We start from the raw sequence: 11219 nt of genomic DNA, 5'->3' as shown, positions 1-11219 counted from the left end.
GCGAGCGCTGAATGGTTAAACACTGGCAAGAATTAAAATGTAATGCAATTTATAAACTTTAGTGACATGAGACACTGCCTCGATTGTGCAAGTGACAATTCCTGTGTCAACTGTGCAGCGTGCAGCTCGCTTATAGTGCAGATGCGATGTGGAGATTTAAAGACATTTGCGTATTTTGAGAGAGAGCGCACACGCTGATTGACTCGCACTGTTTGTGAAATTACGTCTCACACAAGGTTTTCAAATTACTTTATAAGAGTACCTCACCTTCAGCATTATAATGATTTCACCCGCGCCGGACAGAGACTGAGACGGTGCCGCTGCATGTCGTGTCAAACCTTCTCACGGCAGCATCATCAGCTCGATCGTTTTTTTGAGATCGGACTTTTCAGAGACCGCCGATCAATCATCCCAAAACGATTATCGGCCGATAGTGATCGGTAGCCGATCAATCGGAGCACCCCTACTATTTATCATTAATAACACATTGTTGGTTTTAATTGTCAGTGTGTGTGAAACATATTGTTATAAACGTAATTATTATTATTAAAAAATAATAATAATTTATATATCAAATTCAGTCTAGTATGTTTCATAATAGATAATAAACCTCAGATGAGAAACCATGATCAGCTTTATTTGTCATTAGTCATGACTACAAAGAACATTGTGTTGGATTTTTTTAAATTGCACAACAATAAATGATTACTTTTTACTGATAAATTAAAAGATTTTACAGAGGATTCACTACTCTTTAAAGCCCCTGTTTATTTTGGGACTTCATAGTCTTTGTGGCATTTTTCATAAGAAAAAAAACTCACAATAAAAGGAATTTTGTTGTTCCTGCTTTTCTTGATCTCTGTCATGTCATGTGACACTTTCGTGTGCAGAGCTCAATATAATATAAAGTTTGGATGGCATCATGAAACCAGATATAACCCCACTTTCAGGGTTCTGATGCCGTGGGCTAAGAAAGTGCCAGTTATAAATGATTTTCATGGTGTTCAGATTTGACTGAAACAGCATGTTATTAAGCTGAATGGTTGTGACGAGCTTTATTTTGCCTGAAGATGCACTTTTATGAGTCTTGAGCTTTCCAACTATTTATAGATACCTGAACCAGTACTTTTTCCCATCAAAGCTCACAGAGTTTTATTTTACAGCTCTGTAATAAGCCTGAAGCTTTAAACTCTTTGTACATTAACACTAATCTTACTTACGTGTGAGTGTTAAGTTTGTGTGTTTCTTTTGGCCGCAAGTAATTATTTCCATGTTTTTCATTGTTCAACTTGCAGTTACAAGTCTATTGTGGAGTTTATCGATGCTCAGTTTGAAGCATACCTTCAGGAGGAACTGAAGATTAAACGCACCCTACACAGTTATCATGATACTCGGATCCACGCCTGTCTGTATTTCATCGCTCCCACTGGACACTCGCTAAAGTCCCTTGACCTGGTTACTATGAAGAAGTTGGACAGTAAGGTTAGTGATGTATTTTATTTTTAACAAATGTCTGATCACATTTATGACTGATCAATATGACAATATGGTCAACGGTAGAAATCTCTTAGTCGGTACAGTATTTAATGCAGTGGGCTATCAAAAATACATTACTTTGTGATTTTTTTTTTTTTATTCTAGCAAAAATAACTTTGATCTTTTAACCAATAATAATAATAATCATGTTTTTATTGAATTATTACAAAAATAGGCTTTTATTTAATTAATGTCTGCTATATATGTGGCTTAGCATTATTTACTGTTTTACTGTGCAGAGCAGTTGATGTTTTAAGATGTGGGCTATTAAGCATTCAGCTGATGGCAATGCCATATTTAATGTCATTGGAGCTGTGTAGATGGAGTCAGTGAAGGTCAGCTGTGTAATACTGCATTCTTTTTCATCTCTATCTGTGCTGCACAGACACCCTGAACAAAGATTCGTTCAGTGTTTGTTCATGTTTTTGTTGCCGTTACGTGACGTAGCGGTGTCTGACTAGGGGCGAGACGTGGGCTGGGTGAGACCCGGTTTCAAAAAATATCGGTTTCACTCTCCCAAAACGCCAGATCCGTGTGGACGAAACGCCTATACGATACAAAATTTATGCATATACAGCTAAACGCGTCTCCGTGTGGAGATCTGAAGCTGAGCCTAACAGTTGCCTCGTATGTTTGAGAAGAGATTCCTGTTTACTTGCACTGTGGCTAAACCTTTATTTAAAGTGCCTGTGTTAACCTCACAATTCATCAGTAGTAAATTACAGGGAACAGACAAAGCGTAAAACTAGTGGCCAGGCTACTGAGAATAGTATTTAGATGGTGGTGTGGGAGGCAGGAGTGTAAAAATTGAGTGAGTGGGATCAGAGCACTCCATATGTGCACTTGTGTGTTAGAGAGAGGTGTTTGATTATAACCGCCCCTCCCCACCTAGTCTCAGCCTCAGACGTCACGCCCACGGACCGTTGGCTAAACATCTGATGCTTATGGCACACAAAAGTGGAAACACTTCAGGAGTTTCGAAGTCGTCGTCGGATTGGTCGAATTATACAGGATTTCCGGGAGACGCGTGTGTCGCGTTCTTTAACGTTCCGCCTGGAAAAAAAGATGCCTTGCCGCCAACCCCCCCCCACGAAAGAAGAAAGCCGTCGTGTTTACAACTGTGACGACGAGCGCTTATCAGGATCAACTAAACACTGGATTTTCAAAAGTATGTGAAATATTTAAAGTTTGCGGCATAGAATCTTTAAAATACGTCCGAGAGTTTTACACACCGGTCTGTTATTGTGGCGACATTTCCACGCCCGAAACGTGATGCTGAACGAAACGAACTGATTGGTTGTTTGACATGTCGGTCAAACGGCCTCATGGGCGACCCATGGCCAATGAAAGCTGCCATGAATTCAAGACCTTCAGCCGTCAGTCTGAAGGTCTGGCTACGCGAGACTACTCCCCACCCATTAGCATGGTTAGCACTTATCCTGCATAGTTAGTTTTTAACCCCCATGAGACTTGAGATTAAAGGAATTATTCATCCAAAAAAATAATAATTTACTCAACTTCATGTTGTTCCAAAACTGTCTTTCTTTTGTGGAACACAAAATGAATTTTTAAAGAACATCTAGGCCATTTTTTCTATATAATGAAAGTGAGGTTCTCAAGGCTGAGGCTCTCAAGCTTTAAAGAAGCAAATGTTTATTTTTAGCTGAACTAGGCCTTTAAACACCCTCTCTGAATTGGTTTCAAAGTGAATGTCAAATAGCTGCATATGCTTAATTCTGTTCCAGTTTGAGGCACGTTCAGATGTGAGCAGGATGAGCTTATGTAAGCTTGCACATCGTTCTATGGAGTCCATTTTAATTGCATTAACTGCTCCTATTTAACGTTTTCTAAAAGAGTAGTCTATTTGTGCAAATACATGTGTCTGCAGCAGCCTCTGCACGTGAAGTAGATGCAGTCGTTTTTCTGCTCTCTGTGTGCCATTTATTCCATTTGCTCAGGCATAACAGGAGAAAAGCTGAGTGTCTATATTTGTCTGGACTTAGCCAGATGTTCTGAGGTTGATTTGAGTTGCTGTATTTAGTTTATTTATCTGTATTTAGTTATTTACTGCCTGAGTGGTTGAAAGTTAGCTGTCTGAAAGGGAAATATTTACACACTAGAGCTGTTTGGAGTTTTATACGCACAGAAATCATCTGACCACTGCTGTGTTTGGTTGTCATCTTAATTCATGTGTATATAAATTGATTTAATTTCTGATTACTGATTATTCCCAAATGCCTACAAAAAGTCTTTCTCCTCTTATGTACAGGTGAATATCATCCCCATCATCGCCAAATCAGATGCCATCTCAAAGAGTGAACTTGCTAAGTTCAAAATTAAGATCACAAGTGAATTGGTGAGCAATGGGGTCCAGATCTACCAGTTTCCCACTGACGATGAGACTGTGGCAGAGATCAACTCAACCATGAATGTAAGTAACCAAGAATTTTTTCGTTTTCAGCCAAAACATTTTTTGGAGGGACAAAATCAATTTATATGTGCACACAACATGGATAAACTACTCAATCAGTGTTTAAACCATGGGAAAATGTCAATACAACAACTTGCCTCAGAAAAGCCAGTCAATGTCCAAAACACATTAGTCAGCTGGAAGAAAAACTCTAGGGAGGAGAATTTTGATAAATATATGCATTATATTACATACTCATTTTATTTGCATTATTTTTGTCTTTCAGTATTTCGTTATGTCTTCATTATTTAATGTATGCTTGAATAAATCATTTAAATTTCACAACAAATTAAATTTGGGTAGAAACATGAAAAGTCAATATAAACACTGTCTTTGTGCTATTTAAATGTTTATATACAACTATAGACAGTTTTTATTTGAGAGGGGACAGTTAAATTTGATTAATTTATTTGATTATTAAATAAACTTTTATTTTTGGTTTTCAGCAAGATGAACATTTAAATTTGGTTACCGTTCGGTTACTGTTATGTAAACACTGTTTCCCACAGGATTTTGTGAGACTTGTGGCAGCAGGTAACGTCACATGTTAATTAGCATATTTATGACGTCATTGCGTCAGGTTTACGTTCGGACAAGTTTTGGCACTTAAGATCTGTTCTACTCTCTGAACTGTCACATACTGTAATACAACTGAATGCCCAATAAAGCTGTTCCCATTTACACATTTTCTGTTGTCATGCATAAAACAAGTATAAATAGTGACTAAACACAAACCATTAATACTACATTTTAACCTGGAGTCACTCTCACTATACTCCTTAAATCCTGATTTATAATGCACAACATCGTCTGAATAAATCAACATATATCTAGACTAAAGAGCGACTATATGCGGTGGTTTTGGCTATATTAATTTGTCTCATGCAGCGCACTGCCGGCATCTGAATAACAAACTATGTGCATATTAACAGACCAACTATGTTCATATTTATAAGCCCAAACAGTCAGTAAGCGACAGGTGGTTAGAAACGCTGTGTTGTACTCATTTATTGACTAGTCCGCTGCGGTACTGCCAACTGAATGCGCTGCTTCTCTGCCGCTCACTGCACAGAATAGACACTAAGAGAGGCGATACTGCGCCGGGAAATTCAGACCTCGCGCTCGTGGGGCAGTACTGGAGAAATCTTCCAACTGAGCAATAGCTAAGGTTTATCCAAAAAAGTCGCTAGGTTTGTCAGTATGTGCCTTTTATGGAAAAAAAGTAGGACCGCCACAAATAAATCAATGTATGGGAAGCACTGGTTGATCCAGTTTCCCTCTCTCTCTCTCTCTCTCTCTCTCTCTCTCTCTTTCTCTTTAAATTTTCGCAATTTACACGGGTCTTCCAACCGAGGTCAGAAAATACAGAAATTCATAAAGTGGAATTCGAATTTTATCTTCCTGGGCAGGTCGCCCAGTTAGAGCTTATGGATGGGAAGCACTGTAACATGATGTTCTTTTAATGTGTAGTAATAATTGAGTAATAATTATTAATATTGCTTATACAAAAAACAGGCCCCAAACCCTAAAGTATTAAGCTTTGGTGTGCAACTCATCCCACATTTTATTTGTTTCTGCTATGAGTGATACCTGAAATTGTGCAGATAGTTGAGAAAAGGTTTGGCCTTTGTGTTTCTAAGTCTAAAATCTAGTTACTATGTGCTAAATAAGAGAACAAAATGTACTTAAACTATTTTTGTATTATTTGATTACAGAAACGATTAAGAATGATGCGTTCCTCTTCCACTTGAAATCCTTTTAAATAGAATCAATCACAAATGTACCATGTCCTGTTTTGCTTGGAGACAACACAGCCATATTTTATAGTTCAGTGCTTGTCCAGTTCTCATTTCACATCACAGTTCAGCAGTTTAAGTGAGAGAGTCCATATGGTGTCCAGCTTTCCTGCTTGTGTTTGCTCACAGGAAATGACAGCACAAAAGGAGAGGCATTCTTCTTCAGTGTACTCTCACAACAACATGTTTTTACTGTGGGATAGACACACTCATAGAGCAGGCTGCATGAATGAATGTAAGTTCACTACACAGCCTAAGCCTGCAGGGTTACTGTGGAGGTCTTCCAGTACTGGTTAACCATTGATAACAAAGATAGCTGACCTCAGGTTCCTTCCCACTCATCTCAAGTGGGATTTGCCCTCATATATTTTTCTCAGTGATTTTAAAGGACATTCTTGTCTAGTAAATGTTGTCTTAACAAGGTAATTTCTTTCAGGGTTTTGCCATTGTGAGATGTAGTACTTAAGTAGAGAGGAGGATGCTGCGTTATTCCTCTGTGTTTACGCTCTCTTAGACCCATACTGATTGACAGACGAATGCATTTAGTTAAACTACTGTTTAGAAGTCTTGACAAGATTTTTTTTATGGTTTTTGAAAGGAGTCTCTTACTATAAAATTGTGATTGTAAGCTGAATTTTCAGCATCATTACTCCAGTCTTTAATTTCACATGATCCTTCAGAAATCATTCAGAAATCTTTTTTTTTTGTAATTATTATTATCAATGTTGAAAACAGTGGTGCTGCTTAATAGTTTTGTGATATAACCATGATATATTTTTTCAGGATTCACGGACCAGCATTTAGGCCTATTTCTTAATTAAATGGATTTAAATGTTGCATAATCAAGTCTGTTACTGTAAGAAATTAAAATAGACTGGAGTATTTCTGTTAAATTATTTGTTTGTGGGATTGTTTTATGCTCTACAGGGTCATTTGCCTTTTGCGGTGGTGGGAAGCACTGAGGAAGTGAAGATTGGGAACAAGATGGTGCGAGCACGCCAGTACCCCTGGGGAACTGTCCAGGGTAAGTGCTTGTCACGTCTTCTAGAGGAAGTGACACTGAGCTCTTCCCTCTGTTTGGCCCTGGCCTCTTTGTTCAGGACATCCAAACCCATTCCGTCCCTCCCTTTCTGCAGTACCTGTGCCTGGACACTTCCATTCAACACACCATCCTCTTTCTCTCTTGCATTTTTTTCACAGCAGGGCAGAATGCTAATGTATTAGGGATGTCAGAATGAGAAACTGAGCTGTAATTTCCATGTGACAAATCATTGTGGAGCAACAGGAAAATTACGTCAGTACAGCACTGATTGGTTGATGGCACCACAATCACAATCCTTTAGCGCAACCTATCCCAAACTGTATTATATGTGAATATATTTTAAAAAAATAATTTATTCCTGTGATCGCAAAGCTTTTCAGCAGCTATTATTCTTGTCACATGATCCTTCAGAATCAGAAATCTTTGTTAACATGTGGTATGCTAGCAGTGATTTGATGCGTAACATTATAGCAGCAGTGCTCTGACTGTCATCAGGCTGTCTGTGACATCACTCTGAATCTCTCTCTCTCTCTATCATGAGGCCACGGGGCAGCTCACGTGCTCTTACTTTATTTAGCCTACTGCAAGGCTGACCAGACTCAGAAAAAATTGCATATATGTGATGCGTGTGTTTTCATGCATCACTGCCGCTGTGTGTCAAATGTTTACTTGTGATTCATGGCACATAGTTTACTTATTTAAAGGTCAATGTTACGTGTTAAAAGTAAGTTAAGGTATTAAAACCATGCAGAAAGGGATGCATTTTCTATGCAAATGTATATTAGGTAGTGAGCTGGAAAAAATCCTGTAAACTTAGATTGAGAGAAGGCCACAAGCCATAACTAGAGACTACAATATCAAAGACAGTTGGGGATGAGCTCCTTCGACGGGACAGTAAGCAACCACATAGCAGTGCACTAAAAAATGCTTTGAACACCTTAAAGGGTTAGTTCACCCAAAAATGAAAATTGTCATTATTTACTCACCCTCATGTCGCTCCAAACATGTAAGACCTTCGTTCATCTTCGGAACAAAAATTAAGATATTTTTGATGAAATCCAAGAGCTTTCTGACCCTGCATAGACAACAACGCAACTACCACATTCAAGGCCCAGAAAGGTAGTAAGGACATCGTTAAAATAGTCCATGTGACATCAGTGGTTCAACCTTAATATTATGAAGCTACATTAATACTTTTTGTGTGCAAAGAAAACAAAAATAACGACTTTATTCAACAATTTCTTCTCTTCTCTGTCAGTCTTTGACACGCATTCACGACCATGCATGTGTACCATGCATGTGTTTACTATGCGCACAAAAAGTATTCTCGTAGCTTCATAAAATTAAGGTTGAACCACTGATGTCACATGAACTATTTGAACAAGCCTTGAACGTGGTAGTTGCGTTGCTGTCTATGAAGGGTCAGAAAGCTCTCGGATTTCATCAAAAATATCTTAATTTGTGTTTCGAAGATGAATGAAGATCTAACGGGTTTGGAACGACATGAGGGTGAGTAATTCATGACAGAATTTTCATTTTAGGGTGAACTGACCCTTTAACAACGCCCTGGCAACCACCCAGAAAACCCCAGCACTGTGGCGCCTAGTTTTGCACAGACAAGGTCCACTCACGATTTCTTCAGCAAATGTAAAAAATCTATTTGTTTATACTGTTACAATAACAGCTGCAGGTAATGTTGGTAGTGTTAATAATACTAGATCACAGCTGGTCAGTTATACAAACTGACTGTTAAAAGAGGTCATGTCCTTGTATCAGTGGTCTGAAATGGAAGAAGGCTATCAAAATTTTTCATAAAATCAAGATGTTAAAATTAATGTATTTTAAGTGTCTATTTTTAAAAGCGTCTAATAGACACTTTTAAAAAGTGTCTATTTTAAGTTCTGTAAATGGTCACCATTTCTAATGAGCATTTATTTTTGATCACATTCTTTTTTTACAGTCTTGCAAGATTTTTTCTTTTTAAATTCAAATATTCAATAAAGTTTCATTGCTGTTCATAAGCGCCACCTGCTGTCAGAGTGAATCTGCGTCTCATTCAGCTCGTCTGCTGTTTCGTGGGGTTTGTTTTAAAATTTCAATTTAGTTTTGTTATATTTCAATTTCACAAAGAAACGTGCAGCAATAGCCTAATAAAACGACACCTTTTCATTTACTGTATAATGTCTTCAATCTCATTTTGTTTAAAAAAATTGTGAGAAAATCGAATCGTGAAATCAAAACCGTGAATTGAATCGAATCGTGAGTTGAGTGAATCGTTACATACCTACCTATAAGAATTAAACACAGGCATAAAAAATTGTCGTACCACTGTTACTTAGGATAGTATATCATGTCAACTACCCATCTGCAACTTTTCCATAAACTACCCAGATCTTTAAATCTTAGACTAACTCCACCCTTGAAGGCAATGTGGTAATTAATGTGTATGGCATGTCCAGGAGGAAGTTATTCCCTTCTCTTTTCATATCCCAATATGATGGTGGCAGTCATTGGTGGGCATTTTCTATTGAATATCATGTGTTTTGTGTTTTCCAGTGGAGAATGAGAATCACTGTGATTTTGTGAAGCTGAGAGAAATGCTGATCAGGGTCAACATGGAGGACCTGCGAGAGCAGACTCACACTCGCCACTATGAGCTATACCGCCGCTGCAAGCTGGAGGAGATGGGATTCAAAGACACCGACCCTGACAGCAAACCCTTCAGGTGAAGAGGGTCACAGTCACACCGAATGATCTGGAAAAAGTTCTCCACCACAACCTATGACAGACACATTTATAGTCTGCATTTATAGAGATAAATGAATGGTAAAAGGGATAGTTCACTCATGTATGCACCCTCATGTCATTCCAAACCCATAAGGCTTTGGTTCATCTTCAAAACACATTAAGATATTTATTTTTTTAATGAAACCTGAGAGATCCTTCATTAAAAGTCCAAGTAACCAAAACCTAAAAGATCCAAGAAGATTATAAAGGCATTGTGAAACGAATCCATATGAATTGAGCAGCTTAATCTCAGCAGTTTAATTCATTTTAAGTTAACTATACCTTTAAAAAGAGCTTTTGTGTGTGGTTTGTTGTGTTCAGCCTCCAGGAAACATACGAGGCCAAGAGGAATGAGTTCATGGGTGAGCTGCAGAAGAAAGAGGAGGAGATGAGGCAGATGTTTGTCCAGAGAGTCAAAGAGAAGGAGGGAGAGCTGAAAGAGGCAGAAAAGGAGGTTTGTTTGTTTGTTTGAAGACCGTAATTATAGCAGTTTAGTGTTTCCCCTAGGTTTACGGCTTTGGGGGGTAGGGGGGTGGGGAGATTCCGTTTTTTTTTCTTTTCGTTTTAATTTTTCTGGACTCCTTTTTAATGGTTAAATTAAATTGTATTAATCAAAAAGCATGTCTAATTAATTAAAATCATGAAACTTAAACAGTTTAACATCAATTTATTAAAAGTTTAACAAAAATTACATGTTTAGGGCTCAAAATTGTTTTATTTTTTCCAAACTTATGTTTTATTGTTACCAAATTCTGTGTTTTAGCATGTCTAATTATTTGAAAGCATAAAAACAAGTTTCATTTATTCTTACAATAGCCTTATGATTTTTTTTCCCTCAGAAATTCTGTGTTGTGTATTTACATTTTTAAGGCATAAAACATGAATTTAATTTATCTTTTACTTAATGAAAATTAAACAATTTCATTTTTTGGAAAATAAAGGGGATTTAATATTACAATTAAAACATTGAAGAAAAATTGTATGATTTTTCCTTAAAAATAAAGTTTTAATAATTTTAGTAGCAGTAGTAGTAGCCTATTATCTACATTCTACTGAACAATAGTAGGCTAATATATTTCTGCTGCAATGTCTTCAAGTTAAACCGAACTTTTATTTTGACGGGTTGCTGTGAATACCGTTACATTTCTGTGTGTATATGATATGGATATGAGGATAGTTTTACTCAAATGAAACGGTCAAATGCTCATGAAGTGACTCTCAGAGCAGTTCTGGAGATGTTGTTCATGTATTTATGTCCTCATTAGTGAGACGGCAGACGTTAATATCACCGGAAGCGTCACGCGCTCTTCAGTACGAGAAGTAAACAAAACCGCACGTCTGCCCCATTAATTAACACAGAGACTCGCAGAATTAATATTTAAATAGTCGTTTTGCGGTTTAATATTTACAAATACTAGTGGGAGTGGGAGTGTGCTCACTTGTGTGTGCTTGCGTGAGCGCGCGCATCGGGCGGAACTCCGCTGTGCGTGATACAGAGAGCGCGACCATAACGTAGAGACCGAAATGACATGTCATAGGCGTAGCTTGACGTTTGAGTTTGGGGGGGGCCAAACCGAACCTGCGGATT

General features: G+C 37.8%; 1 protein-coding gene across 4 annotated transcripts in view; it reads left to right on the top strand.

Moving 5' to 3' along the window:
• Positions 1-11219, top strand: part of LOC107752004 (septin-6) — a 35489-nt gene that overhangs the window by 15187 nt on the left and 9083 nt on the right. For all 4 annotated transcript variants that reach the window (XM_016567834.1, XM_016567837.1, XM_016567833.1 and 1 more), the window contains exons 4-8: positions 1296-1482; positions 3806-3967; positions 6730-6826; positions 9401-9569; positions 9953-10085. In XM_016567834.1, coding sequence (XP_016423320.1) covers positions 1296-1482; positions 3806-3967; positions 6730-6826; positions 9401-9569; positions 9953-10085 — 748 coding nt within the window. The remainder of the gene's footprint in view (positions 1-1295; positions 1483-3805; positions 3968-6729; positions 6827-9400; positions 9570-9952; positions 10086-11219) is intronic.

This window comes from Sinocyclocheilus rhinocerous, unplaced genomic scaffold (genome assembly GCF_001515625.1).
Source record: "Sinocyclocheilus rhinocerous isolate Xijiao unplaced genomic scaffold, SAMN03320098_v1.1 scaffold662, whole genome shotgun sequence".
Classification (NCBI taxonomy): Eukaryota; Metazoa; Chordata; class Actinopteri; order Cypriniformes; family Cyprinidae; genus Sinocyclocheilus; species Sinocyclocheilus rhinocerous.
The sequence above is the reverse complement of the archived record's forward strand: the minus strand, read 5'-3'. Positions and strand labels throughout refer to the sequence as shown.